At 37.3% G+C, this 20,646-nt stretch overlaps 1 protein-coding gene across 2 annotated transcripts in view; it reads right to left on the minus strand.

The window, feature by feature from the left end:
• Nucleotides 1-1,289: 1,289 nt before the first annotated feature.
• Nucleotides 1,290-20,646, minus strand: part of LOC114478316 (palmitoyltransferase ZDHHC3-like) — a 30,652-nt gene continuing 11,295 nt past the window's right edge. Inside the window, exons 5-7 of one of the 2 annotated variants that reach the window (XM_028471308.1) lie at nucleotides 20,533-20,614; nucleotides 14,389-14,519; nucleotides 1,290-2,016 (exon numbers count right to left, since the gene is read on the minus strand). In XM_028471308.1, the coding sequence (XP_028327109.1) occupies nucleotides 1,768-2,016; nucleotides 14,389-14,519; nucleotides 20,533-20,614 (462 nt within the window). In that variant the 3' untranslated portion in view covers nucleotides 1,290-1,767. Of the gene's footprint in view, nucleotides 2,017-7,195; nucleotides 8,447-14,388; nucleotides 14,520-20,532; nucleotides 20,615-20,646 lie in introns of those variants that run through there. The other variant, XM_028471309.1, reaches the window with a different exon arrangement.

The following is a 20,646-nucleotide window of genomic DNA, read 5'->3' on the forward strand; positions in this document are numbered from 1 at the left end:
TCTTTTCACCATATTTATGCCAATTTAACCATATTTGTCATGTCGCTTATTTACCATTAATAAGCAGCTTTTAAGTCAATATTGACACTTTGAACCCTTTTTTCGGTCCATTATTGGCCATTCTAATTTGCAACTTTTAACCAATTTCTGTGGTTTTTAAAATCCCATTTCACCACCTTTTCCACCATTTTTGGTCACTTCCAACCCATTTTAGTTCTGATTAAAACAAGGATTTACACCTTTAAGATGACTATATACTATGTGTGACCAAATAGAATATCAACATGGGGTCATTCGATCTGTAAAACTCACACATTTCATGACCACATTTTGGAGATTTTCTGAAACCCTCCATTGTGATACTTACTAAACTTCTAGTTAACTTCAAAACAAGAGCCCTATTTACAAAAGTGACACGACAAGAAGAGATGCTTTTATTTTGAAAAATGTTTAATTTTTAGCTTGAAGCTAGTCCCAGGACCATTTTACATTACGCTCCCAATGCATCATGTGACAGTTGAGTATGACTAGTGTGCCCACCATGCATACTTAAACGTCCCCATATAGTATACATCCGGGTATTTCTCACCTACTCAATCATTTAATACTAACTAATATGAATGCACTACATACTCATTTAGGTGTCACAGTGCAAGTAGTACGTTAGTATGGTATCTACACACACTTTAATACACAAAGCAGATACCAGAGTTGGGGTCAGTTATATTTGCAATTTCATAATTGGTAATTAATTACAAATATGACAATTGTAATTAAGAAAACTAGTACAGTGCCTGTCAGAAGTATGTATTCATATAATGGGGGCATAAGTACAGTTGTCAATTATGGCCAAATGAGTATGTGTTAGAAGGTTGGATGTACAAAGAGGTGTACATACTCCTACTCTGTAGTGTTATAAAGGGTTTATTTATGGGTGCAAAATAAAATAATGTGTGTGATTTCCCTGGTTTCTATGGCACATAAGCCTGATCAATGTGTTTGTTATGTATGTTTTTTGGAGTCTGTGTATTTTTTATATCTTTCTGTTGTATTTTTGTGCATTTTTTGTATAATTTTAGTTTTTTGTTGCCATTGTGTGAGTCATTTTTGTATCTTTTTAATTTGTTGCATAGATTTTAAGGTTAAAAGTGAAGCAGCACCTTTAGCTTAACCAGCTGTTCACTCATGGGATCGGAGCTGAAAAATCAATGGAGTTTCACAAAAAAATGAATAACTCAAAAAGTTTAAAAGTTTCAGAATGATACAGTACAAGCATAAATCTCGGGCAATTTCGGAACATTTTGATAGTTTATTTGTCAAAATCGGACAAACGGTGTAGGAAGAGTTCATCCTCACTAAATATGTTAAAAATGACACATAATAGACATGAATGCAGACCAACAGTTACAGTATATAAACATGGTTAATAATGCAGGAGTAGAAACAGGATGTTTCCATTTATTCATGTAAAATTAACAGCATAGTTTGGTAAAATAATGTAAACACCTTTGGTCCCATAATACCAAGCACCCATTAGCAGCTCACGGTGGGTAAATATTAACTGTACTAGCTTCTGATTGGTGGAAATGGCAAATGAACATAAGCAGGATGAATCCTATAAAGTGAATCAAGTGCAGACGTTTAGGATGGATAAGGCACGAGGTGAGTTCAGACCTTCTCCAGCACTCACAGGGCGGAGTCTGCTCACCTGACATCAGTGTTTTCATTGGATTAAAGTTGAGCTCGCTGCTGAAGAAAGTCTCAGACTCAATGTGTGGTGTTTAAGAAGCTCTCCTCCATATTGCTGTGGTCGGACAGGGGGATCTCGATGACGTCCTCCTCGATGATCTTACCCAGTGGAACGGTGACGTGGTCCTCAGGGTTCTTCTTACAGCTGAGCCCAGTGAACGGGCTGCACCAGGACAGGGAAAAGGGACCCCCAAACGCCACCTGCATGGCTTCCCAGCATGGCACCTTCTTCCACTTACCCGTCTCCCCCTTCAGGCGCTCGATTCCCTGCAGGAGACACATGGGTGCAGCTTTAGGTGTGAGCACAGAGCAGAGGAGGTCTGAGAGCATGCAGCAACCACAGCTGAAGCCAAGCATGGCACCCACACACCAACATCTGGGCACTTTCCCTACCAGACACTTTATAATAACTAGTCCTTATAAGTCGGTAATAGATCATTAATAAACTGTTAGTTAATGTGTTATAAATTGCTCGTGAAAATTTGCAAACAGTTTGTTAAGGATTCATAACTGTGCCTTATATATAGCAATTTATAAATGACATGTTAACTGTATGTTGATGATTTATAACTATACCTTGTAAATTAGTAATACTACTACTACTACTACTACTATGACTTGTTAAGTATCAGTTAAAACTTTATAGACGTTATTTTAAAGTTGCAACTATTTCTCATTTACTAACATAAAAGATATATATATATATATATATATATATATATATATTTATATAGATAAGTTGGTCAAGAACTACAGGAAACGTCTGATATCTGTAATTATTAAAGGTTTCAGTACTAAATATTAAGTTCCTTTTTTCTATTGTATCTTATACTTATTTTATGCAATAAAATGAAAATGAATTATTTGAAAATGATACAATGTGTTTTTGTGGAATCTTTCTTTGGAAGTGTGAAAACTTCAGCATTGTATCAAACACTTATTTTCCCCACTGTAGTAATAATTCATGAACAGTTAACATGTCATTTATAAATTGTTAACAGCTTGTAAGTTATCTATAAGACAATTGTAAAAACTGTTAGCAAATATTTAACAAGCAATTTTTAACTGATTAACTAAAAGTTTATTAATGATCTAGTATTAACTACTCATAACGGATAGTTATTATAAAGTATTACCCTCCCACTCTTCTCCTGATGGAATGCTGAACTAGCTGCTAAACGCATCGCTCACTGATAAACCATCTACTGACACGACCACCATGACAGACACAATAAGACAGAGCTGTCAGCCCACTGTTCACTGGATCACAGATTGCAAAACACTTGACCTGATGTTTTCTACATAAGGCTGACATTACGTACTTCTGTACCCTGTTCAATATTCACTACACACCCACATCCCATGCCCATCTTAAATGCACACAGTCTATCTCCAGGGTTAGCCAAGCAGGCTCAGTTGTGGCTGACTGCACATGGTCTACCTGCTTCTGGTCTCTGGACACATCTCAAACACTCCTGACACTGATACACCTTCACAATCTCCTTGATGAGCGGTGTACGGTACAGAGAAACCTGAGTAACATACAACGGCCCGTGCCTTGTCTCCTAATACCAAACTGAACAGTCCCACAGACCCAACCCCACTAGATCCCCCCACCTAACCCAAAACACGCCGACATAGCTCCAAAGGTGTCATCATTTATCTAACCACACTTAATGACATTCTTCATGACACCTTATTCATGCTAATGACAGATAATGTCAGCCTTATGTATAAAACTTTAAATAAAGTGTTGCCAACATGTCTTTCCTCCTCTGATTTCATGCATTTATTTTACTAGAAAAGCCTCTAAAGCCTTTTGGTTGATATCAGGACAGCCCTGCCATAAAGTATCCTACTTACTGTAAGTCAGTGTCTTAGATGCTTCTCTCTTTTCCTTCCTCTAATCAACTTTATTTCCTCAGACTTTTGGGGGAATAAACAAATTAACATAAAATCATTGTTTGTGTAGCCAATGTCAGTAGAATGTAATTGCTCTATTTAGATTCCAAATCACACCTCTAAGCACCAGAAGGTGACTGTAACTGTACCTGCAATAGCTAGAGCGTCATTCCATGTCTTTTCAACAAATGGCCCTCGCATCAGCCTCAGAAAGTTCAGAAATGTAACAATTGTTTCATGATATTCAACAGGCACACTGTATATTTTTAGTTTGATCGGATGAGACGTGGCCTTACTTTTCTTCCATTTCCAGATTCCAATATGTCAGGAACTACATCACATAGGAAACTGAAATTTGGTACAGTAATACAGCTCCACCTACTTTCTCAGAATATATAAAAAGATCTGCTACACATTATATCTGGTGGAATCACCAGCTCCTCAAAATTGGAAAAAAGTTTGTTGGTTTTGGGCTGAAACATGTTTGGGCCTTCAGTAAACAACTGTAATTTGATCAGCTTTGAGCTATGTACATAGACTGTTCACATCACTAATGATTAGTCACTTATACTGTATGCATTGGTTCTTGGGTGATAGTCTCCTAAAATTCGAAGAAATTTTTATTATTTTTTTACAATTTTTATTGGCCCATAACTTCATGTGGGAATGTTAGAACACATCTGATCTGTGATTTAATCTATTGCATAAAGATTACTCTTTCCTATGATATAAACATTTTTTCTTTATGTAACTTATTTTGGATCCCAACTTTGGGTTATTTTATCACTTACTGATTTTGAAAATCTTTTATATGAAGATAATGTAGCTTGCTTCTGTGTCTCATAATTACAATTGGTAATTTTTGAATTTTTTTGAGACTGAAGCGTATATACAGTATATATGTGTTGGTTCTTAAGAGTCTCTCGAAATTCAAAATACTTTTTTTTTTATTAAACTATTTTCATCGGCCCATAACTGCATCTATTGTAGCTTGCCTCGTGTCTTATTATCATTTGTTGTTTACAAATCGTCATTTCACAAAATTTTGAGAACGAAGTGCGTGGGATGTCCTGAAAATGTGATTAAATGACTTGGGATGACCCTAGAGCTATTCCCTATAGTTTGGTTTGATCAAAATAACGTCATTTACAACTTCCTTTTAACAGCTGTACTTTGTTTTCCCTCAGTTTCTATGTTCATATCATCACAATACAGAAACAGGAGTTTAAAGAAGCAAAAAACTCTTCTTTGTTGCCGTTACAAGACATAGTAACTGTTAACGACTGCAGTAAACTGCTGACTCAGCCTCAGGTTTGTCTTATAACCAAAAAAATGATCTGTTGTCAAAGAAACGTGCCCAAGATAAAAAAATCAAAACAAAAACCAACCCTGATGAGTGACGTGCAACATGAAAAAGTGCATGCATCATCATCATCATCATCACACACAGAAATAAAATGTAAATAAATGGGATGAAGAGCAGTGGAGGCACTGGCTGGCTCTCTGACAGCAGCCTGCATGCAGCCAACGTCATCAACTTTAGGCAAGCTTACCTCTGGTAAGGTTCTAAAAGGCTGTGTGCTTCAGAAAACGTTTGGCAGAGTGAGCTATCAGCCAAATAAATGCATACATAAAAAGGTTTCAGTGCAGACAAGTCAGAGGAAAGAACGGGCAGCAGAGGTTAGAGGTCAAAGACAAAGACGGAGGGAAATGCAGGAGAGGAAGACGGTGGGATTTAAAGTGTCTGTGTTACATCATCAGAAACAAGTCCAATAGGCATCGATGCACAAGAACACGCTAACGCTTCTCAGCAGCGCAAAAGGATTTATTCCCTGCATATCAAAGTTCTTTTGAATAGTTAGAAAAACTTTAGTTAAAAAAAAGGTGGTTTTACAAACACGTATTCAGAGGATGAAGCACTTTAGAGCTTTGTTCAGGTTCTTACTACTCGTGTTAATGTTGGTACTGAAGCAGACATCTTTTACACAGAAATGCAGAAAATGTGTTTGGTTTGACATTAAAAATCTGAAGCTGTGCAGTACTGTGTGACACGCCCACATCATCACATCAAAGCAAAAAAAAGATTTTACTTTTTAACTTGGTTTGTGATACAAGACAAAAACTGTAAAGCAGGAGTGAACCAAACCCTTTATAATGTCATTTATTGTGCAGAACCTGATCACAGAGGATATGAAATCATTTTATTATTATTTTGTTAGCACTGTTGTGTCATTGAAACTGTATTCCCTTCGATGTATGAATGTAATTATGAATTGTGGGATGTTAGCAGTATATAAGGGGAATACTGCAGGTCGTGCGCATGGAGCTGCGATGCTGAGGTGCAAACCTTTATGTGGATTATACTTCCTGTGTTTACTTGATCGTCCATTGATGGGTGAATTAGCTGCTAAATGATTAAAAAGCTGCTAAATGATCTAAAAATCAGGCTGAGTGCGTCACTAAAAAGAGAAACCAATTGGATGTTTACAAGCAGTGGGGCCGTATGACATCATCAATCACCTGATTTCAAGATGGTGGAACACAGGCTCTAGTCTGTAAATTAGTCCCATTTTTAAAAGGTAATTAAAAGAATATAGTGCATAATGCATTTTGATATGCATATATTTTCTAATAAATACACTGTTACAAGTACAGTCTTATATTATAATCTTTTCTCTTTTAAAGAAAGGCTTTATAGTCTGTGGGCCGCCATCATGAACTGCCCCAAAGCATCATGGGTTGTCCCATTGGCTCAATGTGTTTGTTTAACACTGAGACCAAAACATTCAGATGGTTTTTCAAAGTTTTATCTTGTGTGAGGAAATATTTCAGGTTGGTTTTTGTGTGTTTGTGTCAGTAATTATCGTACCATTTTAAACTCACACACAGCTTTATTTTTAAACACTTCAAATGAATCCCTGACGTCATCAGACTTTATTTCACGTAACCTCGGCTTGTACGATCGTGATCAGACTCTTCCTTTGTCTCAGACGCTGTGTGTACCAATGATAGCATAGCAAACACATACACGTGGACAGAGTTATCCTCCCTCTGTTAGACATCATTCTTTATCTCAGCACAATAAATGACCCCAGACCACATGAGATGAAACGCCAACATAGGTTCACTACAACACATTATTTGTAATAAGATTTAAAATAACATTGTTTTTGACAGCCTGCAGTTATCAGGGAAAACATTACTGTATCTGGGAGCACTGGAGCCCAGCCCTTTAATGCATGTGTCAAACTCAAAGCCCAGGGGCCAAATTGGGCCCTTTAGAGCATCCAGTTCAGTGCAGTAGAAGGTAAAAATGACAGAAAACATGAATTATTGTGTAAATTACCAAATAATCCAGCTGTGTATCTCAAATTCGCCATTTTTAATTGCAAATTGTGGAAAGAACTAAATTTTTCCACAATCTTGCATTTTTTCACAAACAATTCTACAAATTTTTTTTAACAATTTTTTTTTTTTTCAAGTGAATTGAACTGATATTGAAAACTAGAGCATAATAATGTTAAAGTCTAAAACATGTGGCCCACTCCAGATAAAACTGCTGCATATTTGGCCCCTGAACTAAAATGAGTTTGACACCTCTGCTTTAAGGGATCCATATCCATAAATATAATGAACATGAATTTATTATTTCTATTGCTTATTGTTTTGAAAGGTTCCTTTTATGTAGGGAAAAATAATTTTCACTTTAATAGTATTTACTCCAGGTTAAATCCAGGATTTGATTTTACAATTTACTGTGATTTAATTTTTTTCTGATTTTAAAGAAACATTTTATGAATGATCCAAATCCAAGACGTGATTGATTGGAAATGTGATTACTTTGAAACAACAGACCGTCAACCTACAGATAGAACACATAGTGATTTATGTCACATGTGTCAAACTCAAGGCCCGAGGGCTAAATCTGGTCCTTTAGAGGATCCAATTTGGCCCGCAGAATACAGTAAAATGACAGAGATAACATAAATTATTGTGTAAATTACCAAATAATCCAATATATCTCAAATTCACCACTTTAATGAAACTCTGCAATTTTTTTAAGGGCTTGCAGTTTTTTATATCGAATATATATTGAATGCAGTCATTTTTAAGCACAAATTGTGGAAAGAACTCCCAATTTTTCCACAAATCTTGCAATTTCTTGCAAACAATTCCACAAAATTCCTCTAAATTGCACAAAAATTGGTTAAAAAATCAAGAATTTTTGAAGGGAAGTTCTGGCAGGGACTGATGATAAAAAACTGCAGCACGATTGATGTTAAATTTGACCTTTTTCCACCTAAAACCTGCGGCCCACTTGAGCTCAAACTGGTCCATATTTGGTCCCCGAACTAACATGAGTTTGACAACCCTGATTTATGTGAACAAATGCAGTTTTTGTATTTGATCTGGAGCATCATTAGTGTGAGAAGTAACTCACACTCACACTCACACACACACACACACACACACACACACACACACACACACACACACACACACACACACAATCACAGTGTTGGATCACAGAATGAATGCAATTATTTTCCTCTGCAACTCGACTCATCAAAGGCAACATTTAGGTTCCAAGAACTGAGAGCAACACAAATGTACGGGAGTAGCTGTCCATGTTCCCTCACACCACATACTGGTAGGTCTCAGCCTTCCCCTGGTCAGGAGTGGAGAAGGGACTAAACCACAAAAAGGAGAACGGGTGTCCAAACACTGCCCTCATGTTCATCCACTTAGTTTTTTTAGCCCATCTTCTCTCTTCCTTTTTCAACTGCTCTATGCCCTGGAAACGAGAGACAACCAAACTTCAGTGGGCGGAGCTTTTGGTGACCCACCGAGTGATCTCAGAGGCTTTTATGGTCCATGTTCTTCAGGGTGTTGTACTCATTCAAACCTTCTCTCTGAGGAAATGGGAAATGTATCCTGACCACGAGTTGCAGACAAAAAGAAGTTTAAAAAAGGAGAGGAGTTTGGTTTGGTTTGGCACGCTGGATCATCTCAGCAGAGATGGAGAACCATCACCTTTACTTCTCTGTCTAATATCACTAAGGGTGTCCTCATCTCAATATTGATCTGACAGCAGCATAAATCCTACAGCCTTTTATCACTTCTCTTTGAGTGTGGAACATTAGAAAAGGCTCGATTAAAGCTGCAGTATGTACTTTTTTTGGCATCATTTGGTCAAAAATCTATATTAACCTTTCATTATATTATTATATTATAATAGGAAATGTTTTGAGAAGACTCTGATCCTCTGCTCCTACTCTTGGCTCTGTATTTGTGCTTTCGAAATCCAGGAGCATGACGTAACTTTTTAGCCAATCAGAGATCTTTTGACAGATTTCTCAATGAGCTGTTTTGGGAGTTACTATTGGCTGCTCAACAAAGGCGATGCGCGTTCACGCCCTCTGTAGTGAAGTGCAAAGGCGGACATTCCAGCAGGAGATGTCCCCATCGCGGCGTTACATGGCAAGGCTAGCGTAAAAAGGAAGACAGAAGCAACAGTTTTATAGGCTCAAACATACTCTGACGGAACAGACTCATGGAGGTCCACTTTGAGTCCACGTGGACTTCAGTGACTGAGCAGGATCCACCCCACATACTGGTTTCAGAGGGAGAGCGAGAACAGACGGGATTCATTAAAGAGAATCTTATTCAAGGTGGAGAGAACAGAGCAGGGTTCTCACCAGCATTGTTGATTGTAGGAGTCCCCGGGACTACACAGAAGAGCCAAGGATTGTGGGAAATGTAGGATTTCACTGGAAACTACTATGCAGCGGTGCGCTACAGGTGCACTTGAGTATAAAAGCTGAGCATGTTTGGGACTGAACCCATAATCACCGTCCAATATAAACAGTGTTCTACACAATAAACTAAATAAAACTATAGAAAAATATAAAATTAATGAAACTTTAGCTTTACGTCACACAGTTTGGATCTCAAAATACAGGAAATACTGTTTCAGAGGTTTATACATTTCCAAAATGTTTAGACCTCCATAAAAAAAGAGTTGCGCGCCAAGCAATCTCCCTACAAGAGCCGCAACTAACGATTATTTTTGTAGTCACTAATCAATCTTTTATTTTTTTCGATTAGTCGACTAGTCAATTATTTTCCTGTTTTAAAGCACATATTTTGCACTGCTTTTTAAGCACCTGCTTAAATCCATCCTGTGAACGTGTCCCTGTTGTACTGTGACAGCATGTTTTACACAGAGGAATTAAAGCAATGACATAAAAACATGTATTTATACTGTAGTTGTTATATTTAACACATAAAATATAATTGAAATCACAATAAAATCATAAATTAAATATCACAAACTTAGTGTGGGTTGTCGTGAACAAAGTTGTAGTAGTAAACAAAGAATGTAAATAAGTAACTATAAAAAGCTGAAGCTAACCTGTAGGTTGTGGAGGTAATGAAGTTTAAACCAATCACATAATTCCTTTTACTTAAATCAAGTCCATAAAATAAAATAATAAATATCTTGTTTGAAAGAATCCTTACAAATTAAGAAAAGTCTGATTAATGTTATACAAATCACTAACTCACTGAGTGCAGTGTTAAACATGATTTCAGACGTACACACAGACCAAATAAAACCTGTTATTAATTAATATCTATTAGAATCACAGACTGTTTGCTAACAAACACATTTGCATGTGATTAGAAATTAGTGATGTCACTCCTCTCTGGGTCCGTCTACAAACCGGGGCTCCACTGTGTTTCTGTTTGGGGGTCCCTCCCTCCCTCCCTCCCTCAGTTTATCTCCATCGTGCTTTAATGACTGACAGCAGAACTTCAGAGTTTACACTTAAAGTGTTTTACTAGTTTATTTTTGGTGAAAAGTTCTGAAGCTTTAGAAACTTTAGGTCACGTTAAACTTCTTCAGCTCACGGCAGCAGCAGCCGTTGTTCAGGACAGTAACTACAGAGTCTCTATGACATCAGAAAACTCTCCAATAACACAAGATGAAGTCCCGACATTTGTCACTAATCTGTATTGAGAAACAAGTAGCTAAGAACTCCACAGTTGTGTGCGTTCACGAGGATAACGGTGAGGAACAGGGGGGCGAGGGGGGGGGCATGGTTGTTTTTATACAAGACTCACAGTCACAAGTCTACATACTGCAGCTTTAAGTGATTTTACTTAAACAGTGAATAGTCATCAGCCAACCAATAGGTTACAGACATTAAACCGTAAACAGAACTATATTCTACTGATTGAATAAAATAAATTATAAAAATACATTGAAAAACTCAATAAATCCAATAAAAACAATATATATTATATCAGAGATTTAACATGCAGGCTGAGATAATATGATATTCTTTTTATTTTTTTGCTCATGGACAGATATTGGATATCATTATCAGATGGGGACACCTTTAGTTTTTACACGTATTAGCCACGGATTGCCTCCAATATTAATACAGTGAAGAAAGTCTCATATGCAACGTTTGTGTAATTTGACTTTGTTTAAAACTGACGTTAGTTTGAACATTGTGTAACTTGTTTAAAAATCATGCTGTAAAACAGAAGATGACATTAACCTGCAGTGTTTACATGTTTTTAGAGAAATTGTGAAGTTTCAAACAGAATTGTTAATCAGAGCGACCACCTTCATTTCATGTTGGTGACAGTAATCATTTTGATTGCTGACTATATAAAAACAGAGTAGAAGAAGAAACTCCAACTCTTCAAAAAACAATCAAACAATCTGTGTTCTGTGACATAGGATTAAATAAAATAAAAAACACATGAGTAAAAACACAATTCATCATGATGTGGTTGCATTAAACACCTGCACAATGTATATAATGAAGTGATGTCATCCAGGCTGATGTTATAGTTATGATTCAAACTGTGGTCAGGGGACCCATCAAGACGCTGAGCACAGTTACATCATCACAACCTGTTGTTAAACATTGTCACAATGATGTTGTACGTTTCCATTAGTGTACATTAGAGCATAACATTCATCCAGGTCAGTAAAAAGAACTCATATGACCATGTCACCTTAAACATGCACTATTCCTGTGCTCACTCATTCCTGATTATGGGCCTAACTTCCTGTATGATATTCTAAGAGCATTGCTTCCATATACTAGGGTGACCATACATCCGGACTTACCCTGACATGTCCTCATTTCATGTCTTGTCTGGGGATATTTTACAAATTAATCAAAGTGTCTGGGTTTCCACCAGTTTCTGAAAGTTAAATAGTAGCTCTTTAAAGCCAATATGGTGTCATTACAGTAATTTTACTCAGACGTGATGTAGGACTGAGCAGTATCACCAAAAATGTATATCACATATCACTGTATTTTTCAATATTCTAATGGTTGGACAGTATATGACGGTATTTTTTTCATGCATAATTAGGTGTTCACAGCATTTTCTACTGGTTGAGAGATAAATTACTGCAGTAGATTGACTTATGATGGTCTATTTTACTGTCATGATGAATGAATATTATAGAATAATTCCGCATTAGTAGTAATACAAGTTTACAACAGCAGCCCAATGGCTCTTTGCCGAGCTAGCTTAGCTTTAGCATTACCTTGATTTCTAGCTTTAAATGTTGCACACTCAGTGATGTGGTGGTTTCTTAAGGTAGCGTTTTGTTTGCAGCTCCACCAGGACTTATTTCCGTTGCTCTGTTTTTGTGTATGACTGCCAAACTGCCGACATGCTAAGCTAACCGTGCCTCTGTGTCCGTGAGTGTTGTTCTCCTGTAGCAGAGGCATGCGCACGCAGGCACATGCTCACATGCAGCTTCAGAGCTTTTAATTAGGGATGTAACGATTCACTCAACTCCTGATATGATTCTCTCAATTTATTTTACAAAATGGGACTGTAGACAAATGATGATTGAAAAATATTCCTTTATATTAAAATACTGTACTATTTTCCTTTTATTTTTCATTGTCAAAAGAATCCCTTGATAAACTATTCAAAACAATGCAATTAAACTAAAAATAAATCTTGAATGAAATAAATAAATAAATAATACAAATGAAGAAGAAGCCTATTAATTTAAATTCTGGTTCTATAGTAAACAATGCAAAACTGCAAAATAGTTCTTTTTCTTTTTAAAAGTGCAACTGAAAATGTATTTTGTGCCTTAACAATTGGACTTTTAAAAAAAAAAACAGTCATTGCCCTGTATTTACGTCAGATATTTGTTTGAACCAGCAGAGGGCGCTGGTAACCCAGTGGTCGGTTGGCATGCAGATATTCTGTGCAGTGAAGAAGAGATGCTATGCTAGCAGACAGAGCTAATAGAAAAACGTGACTTATACAGATATTCACGTAATATTACAGATATTCTTTCGGTGCGAATGGGGTAAGGAATCATTTATGAACATAGTTAAGAGTAGAAGGCGGCCAGAAATAAAGTAGTAGCAGATTCCACCCGCCGCCTCAGCATTGGGACAAGAGAAGGATAAATATATATAGCGCCCTCTGCTGTTTAAAAAAAGTAATGCAATTCAATTTTCAGAAAATCGATATCAACCGTGATACCTATGAATCAATTTTTAACTGCCTTACGATTAATCGTTACATCCCTAGTAAGGAATCATTTATGAACATGTTTAAGAATAGAAGGCGGCCAGAAAGAAAGTAGTAGCAGATTCCGCCCGCTGTCAACACTTCTGGACAAGAAAAGGATGAATATATAGCGCCCTCTGCTGTTTAAAAAAGTACTGCGATTCAATTTTCACAGTATCGATGTGAACCGTGATACCCATGAATCAATTTTTAACTGCCTTATGATTAATAGTTACATCCCTACTTTCAATTGTGTCTTTCTTATTCATTTACACATATAATTTACACCACAACTAACACCAGACCGCTACTGTTTAACTTCCTATTTAGAAGTGCAACGTTGAAAAGGATCCAGTCTGAAACGTTGCGCAGCGTAGCGTTCTGAAAGTTGTGTAAACAAATACAGCGTTACGGCAGTATATTAAAAATTCATATCATAACAAAAATACATACCGGTATTCGGTATAAACTGGTATATCGCCCAGCCCTAACGTGATGGAATCATTAAAGATGCCGCTTTGTTTTGATAAAATCGTCACACACGAGGGAAAAAAAGAGGAGTAAAGTCCAAGAAAGAGAGAGATTAAAAGAGTCCAAATAGTGTTGGATTTAATTGGAAAAGTCATTTATTGAAGTATATATATAATGATTATTTACTGTTCTGTAAGCCTTGAGTTTGTTGTTATAGTTTTACTTTCTAGGAGGTGTCGTTTCTCATATTGTTTCAATGATTGAGAGATTTTAAGAAGGTTTATATGAGATATTTTAAGGACAGATTGTTAAAATGCATAATAAATGTGATAGACTTGAGTCACCATTGATTTCAGAGTGTTTTTAAGTCTTTGTTGTGAAAAGAGAAATGTGTTTTTAAACCTTATGAACAATAACAACTTTTTATTATATTTTATTTTGCTGTTACAAGGTAGATTCAAAAAAACGTCGGGTACTTTTTTGGAATTCAAAATATGGTCACCCTACCCTACCATATACTCCCTGCCAAAAATGTTCTTACATCATGTTGTAGTTCGACATGAGATGTCATTGAACTTGTATTAGTTTAACTGAGACGTCGTGGTTGAAAGAAGCAAAGAGCGGCTGCAGCAGGGAGGGAGTTCAGAAAAAAGAGGAGTAGGTCTAGGAGTGGAAGGCCACTGAAGGGCTACTTACGGTCTCGTCAGTACAGATGGAGTGGACTTGGGTGCCAAACATCACAGAGGTGAAGATGAGAAAGAGGAGGCCCTCAAAGCACAGGAGGATGAGGAGGATGACTGTCGCTGGAGGGGAGAAGGAACTGCACTCTGGTGGGGTGGAGGGACAGATGTTTGAGGGAGTGTGGGCACAAGTGCTAACAATGCTAACAAAGCTAACAATCTCCAACCAGGGCTAATCAAGCACTATGCATGGAACACTATCAATTTAGTACAAAGGTTTCTCACTATCCAAGTTCATTTTAGAGAAGTTACACATAATGACGGACAAACTGAGACATAACTAATCAAAATTTGATGACATTAAACGCACTACCAAACAGCTGTAATTCCTTGTTAGGGTTTGTCAAAAAATAAAGTCTAAATGAGTATGTAATGTGTCCACATTAGATAGTATGAAAACCTGAATGTATACTGTAAGAAGACATTTTTTAAGTGTGCACGGTGGGCACACTAGTCATACTCAACCGTCCCATGATGCATTGTGAGCGGAATGTAAAATGGTCCTGGGACCAGCTTCAAGCTAAAAAACAAACATCCCCTTATCAAAATAAAAGCATCTCTTCTTGTCTTAGTTTTTAACTCTTTTGTAAATAAGGCTCTTGTTTTGAAGTTAACCAGATGTTTAGTCAGTAGCACACTGGAGGGTCTCTGAAAAGTCAGCATGAAATGTGTTTTCCATGAGTTTTATGGATCAAATGAGCACATGCTAATAATCTAATTGGTCACTTTCTCACTTAAAATGTTTTTTAGAACTTTCAAAGGTGGAGAATCAACAGAGATATTTAGCCTCAGTGTGATTCAGGGGTGTATTCCAGAAAAGAGGGTTAACAAACTCTGAGTCTATCCATAAAATCCGGGTCAACATACCCCACGATGGGAAACTCTAGGTATCTGATTCCATTACAGCTGGTATGAAGTGGGTCAATCAACCCTGAGAATGTAAACCTTGGGTTACTTACGTGCACGCGTGTGATAAAAAGCCATCATCAATGGAGTAAAGATAACACAAACTACCATGGCAACCACCCCGATGGATGAAATAGGCAGGTTTTGTGGGATATAAGCCTGTTCTAAAGGTGAGTTCACAAAGAACGCCACTTCAGCAACTATAGTCTTTTAAATCGCCCGTGATTAGTCACGCTTTTTGGTCGGTTCATCACTTCAGTGACATGATGACCGTGGAATAGTGTGAATAATATGTGTCTGAGGGGGCAGGGCAGCCGCAGAGGGCTGCTGCACTGAGAGGGCTCATCACTGTAGGGTTACAGCTCTTATCATAGACAACCCCACTTGTACTTACGGTTTAAATGCTCAACTCACGGATTTCACTCAAAATATAGTTAGAATTTAAAAGGTGTATTCATGGAGTATTCCACTGTCTTTGGCCCCAGTTACAGTGGCTACAAAGACAGTGACGGCCGCTTGATGTCGCATTTATAATGATTTCTAATGTAATGCAGTCGTCAGAGTCTTCTTGACATACAAAAAAAGTAATAAAAAAGATGACTAAGCTTGGAGCGCCCGACCTAATGCTTCTAAAAGAGCCGGCTGAACTCGCCGCACTACAGTAGATTTCAAACGATGATGTCCATACATCGAGCTGTATTACAGTATGAAACAACGTGTATGTGTATTCCTTTAAATTGACATTTTCCCCTTTTACATTCTCCATAGGTTTGCAGAACAACCTCTCAGTGTCTTTCCCTAAATGCTCTGCATCCATAATGTTATAAAGAAAACTACCGTTTGCAAAAAAAAAAAAAAAAGTAAAGCAGCACATAATTTGTAATGATGTGAGCACGTCTGTTGTGTGTGACGTTACAAATGTGTTTCAGAGAAAAGTGTTCTTGAGAAGCGGTGGGCGGAGCCAGGTAGAAACCCAGGGCTTCTTTTAGGGCTGCTCAATTAATCGATATTCGATAACAATTTCGATTATTATACCCAACGATTACAAAAATAACATAATCGAGAAAAAACTATTATTGAAAAAGAATAAAAAAAAAAATATATATATATATATATATATATATTTTTTTTTTTTTAAATCTTTTTTTTTTTACATGTTTTATTTGCTAAATAAAACAAATCCACTATTTTGAACATCTACAAAGAATAATGCTTGGCACACACATTATTAATACTAACTTAATTCACGCACATGGAAGCTCCTCCCCTCCACCCCGCCCCTCTCAAAGCAGGCCAACACGAGGAAAGTTGTAGCTAGTGGTCTGAAACAGCAGGAGAAACGCAGCAAAAACGCTTGGTGTAAAACAAGTGGCAAGTCAAAATCTCTTCTATGGGTTTGATGATGAAAACTTAGAGCAAAGACACAACACGTACAGGAAGTGTTTTGTTTTGTGCAAAAGTGAAGATACTTGATTTTAGTGTTTGAAGGATTTTATTTATGTTTAAAGAATATTTCTTTTTTTTTGTACAAAAAATAAATAACTTTTTGGTTAACAAATAATCGTTTGAATAATCGTGATTTCAATTATGACTGAAATAATCATGATTATAACTTTTTCTATAATCGAGCAGCCCTAGTTTCTTTGATAAAACCTGCCAGCGAGCAGGTTCAATTCAATGTTACCATGGTTACATACTCAGAGAAAAACATACCTCGCTTTCAGGAATGGGACACTCAGTGTTTCCCCTATTTGAGCCCAAATAGTTTGAACATAACCCGCTTTATGGAATACCCTTCAGGTTTGTGTCGTTGTAGGATCCAAATGCATCTTGGGAAAATTGGAAGTATACTTTAGTGGAAACGCTCACCATCCTAATCTAGGGGTGGGCGATATGGGAAAAATATCATATCACAATTTTTTCTTTGTGAATTCACGATCACGATTTTATCATGATTTTTTTCATTCAAATCATTTAGACTATTTTAAAGTTATTTACCAATAAAACAAAACAAATCATCTTCTTAAAATCATTGCCCTAAATGGAAGAAAGGAATAATTTCATTTCGGACAAAGTAACTATCTTTTTTTTAAGCAATTCACCAAACTGGTTCCTAGTATAATTAACATCAAACAAAAAGGATGACAAGTTATTTTAGTCACAGTCTTTTTACTTTTTTTTAACTAAAGTGTTGTAGCATTAGCATTAGCATCACTACATAACAAGGCAGCACATCAGTCTAGTGATTTCTATTTGTTATTGAGGCAAAACACTCATATTAATAAAATCCTACTTTAAGCAGTGTTTGAATATTCATATCTCTATATTTTTCCTCAAAATGGAAATAGGTGATATAAACGCCATTTATTTATTTATTTATTTATTTTCAATAGTTTTACAAGAAAAACAATAATGAGAAAAATGCCACAAAGACCCTTTTATTAATCACTAACAGCACAAAAACAACATTTTGTGTCACTTTTGACTTTTTCCTTCATTAAGGCTGAAATGTGATTAAATTATGTTATGTTGCTTTTTTTCAGGGCAGCTCTGAGTTGATGAAAGTAGTTTTTAAAGTAAATCACATTCAGGACACTGTCTCTTTAAGAATGTGTAAACAGCCCTGTTAGCTACAGCAGCAGCTACAGAGTTAGTTATAGAAGAGAAACACATGCAGTGTTTTCTCAAACATATTTCAGTGCTTCAACACTCAGAACTGATGGAGTTTAACAGACAGACACACATCTGCACTGACCCTCTGACAGATAGTCGCTAACACGGAAGAAGCAGCACAGCTAACTCTGTGTCCGTACACTGGGGGGGAGGGGGTGGAGCGTACTTCTGACCCGTTTAAGCGCTTAATAATCTGTAATGTCTGTAATGCTGACATGTTGACTAGCAAATGGTGTGATTTGGCAGAGAAAAAACATTGCATGTTCTGTGTATGGACCACAGACATATGACACAGACATGACACCGCAAGGGTTAAAATGTGAACTACAGACGATTCTACGATCGCCGTGATTTGGGAGATTGTCGTCATGTTTTAATCCTTAACGATCTAATATTGTCAGATCACACACCCTTATCCTAATCATACTTACAGTATAGTATACAGTAGACAGTATATACTTAGTGAGTTTGTAGTGTATAGTGTGCCATTTCAAACAATGTCAGTATTGGTATTGAATGATACCAGTGTAAAAATATTGGTTTTCTCTCCTGTGCTCACTGACTGCTGTGGGTTCAACATAGAGGCGACCTGTCAGTGCGTGTCTGTGTCTGTGTCAGTGCTGCTGCTAAAGTGTAAGCTGTGTAAAAGGCGACAAGATAACAGTGGAAACACTACAAATGAATACAAGCATGTGAAAAATCACGCACAACAAAACACTGAGCTACAGAAACGGGGAGAAGAGGAGAGACGAGCCCGATTCCCTGTCCACAAACCCAGAATATACTAATATGTACCGTATTTGCCGGCGTATAGGATACCATTCTTTTCATTTAAAGTTGAGGGTGTGACCAATGAGGCGCTGCTACGGCCTTCATTTATTAACAATGTGTGAAAACTTATCAAACATTGGTATCTGACCAATCCCAGCGTACAATTCATCAGGTGTTGAGGCTGAATTTGACTGTCATTAACATGTTACGCCCTCAAATATTCCTGGTTCAGAGGCCCCGCCCACTGAGGTCAAACAAACACTGGCAAAAAAATGAATGTTTCCGAGCTGAAAATCATCATCCTCACAGCTGAGATGAAGGAAAACAAACATTTGCTTTTTGGTAGTGTGAAAACTGTGATTTAAGGAGCTTATTTAATCGCTCTGTGGAAGAGAATAACAGTGTTTCTGTATTGGAACAAACTCCGACTGTGGTTTGAATGACATTATCCTTTAACTAACTTAACTAATGGTTAATGATGGTTTGAATGAAACGTTACTCATCCACAGCCTAAACGCATAAATCCCTGCTCTTTGATACAGACACTTTTTTACATTTTGGTCAAGAAAAAGTGGACAAGTCAGCCTGGCGAGCCCGTGCACCCCCTCTCACTGTTCCCTTTGCTTACTGCACAGTGACTAAACCTCATTATAGGGCACAGATCCTGGAGAGAGACACAGAAATATGTCATTTATTGGCCTCAGTTGTCCGCACGCTGGAGGCAACAAATAATACATTAAAATAAATGAATGAATATTTTAAAAAGACTCAGTAGAGGCTGAGCTGACACTGGTTCAGCTTTGGATCCTCACACAGCGCTGGTAATGACTCCATTCACCAATGCAATGCTGTACCAGATTAAAATAATGTCACACACTTCCTCTGTTCATATGCAACTGCGTTCCCATGCTGATCCCAGTCAAAGCAGTGCTTTGCTAATCTGTGTGCGTGTTGCACACTGGGTGAACCTGTGCGCTCCTGCCCGGTATCAGCTGCGTTTATCAGTGGGTTTATCCAGTATTCCATTGAAGAAAAGCCAAAAAAGTGATATCAGTAATAACATACCACAGACCACCCACAAACTCTGAACCACTTCCTGAAGCAGTCACATGGTACAGCCAGGCAGGGAGGCCTTGCTCGTCATCATTTTGGCTCCTCCCCCAAATGAAGCAAGCCTCGATGTGTGCTTTACAAAAACGTCCTCCATTATTTGACACGCTTCGTAGCCTTGGTACATTTCAGAACATCACTACCAAACAGCTGACAGTGAGGTCTGTAGCGTGCTAATGAAGCTAGGGCAGGTATATGCTAACCAATGGATGATTAGCTGAGAGGCTAATCATTGTCACAGTGGTCCCTCACGGTTTGTACGGATGCCATTTTCTTTTAAAATCAAAAAGCAGGTTATCTTTTCAAAAATATGATGGCAGTGTTGTGGTTACGTGTTTTTATAGTGTGACTAACAGCCCTCTTTAGCTCGCTTTAACCATACCGGGGTTTGTTTGCACACAAACTCTGTTTAATTTTCTGAAAAATAGTTTTAAAGATAAGTGTCTTAATGAAGCTTTAAACTTTGGACCATCTGATGACTTAACCAATAATTACTATCTTGCTATATATGAGAGGTAAAAAGTACTATTGTTTACTTAATTATCATCTTAAGCGTGGTACAGTTGTATGTGATTCCAGCCTTTGCATTTACTTCTGTAAAAATACAATAATTTATTTGATAATGAGGAAAAACACTCACTGGTCCAATCATCTTCAAAGCAGTAGAGAAAATGGAAGACCACCATGACCAGACAGTGAAGAGAGACCAGTGCGATGTACATCTGGTAGGACAAAGGGAAACAACAGACACAAG

This window comes from Gouania willdenowi, chromosome 16, assembly GCF_900634775.1.
Source record: "Gouania willdenowi chromosome 16, fGouWil2.1, whole genome shotgun sequence".
In the NCBI taxonomy this organism is placed as follows: Eukaryota; Metazoa; Chordata; class Actinopteri; order Blenniiformes; family Gobiesocidae; genus Gouania; species Gouania willdenowi.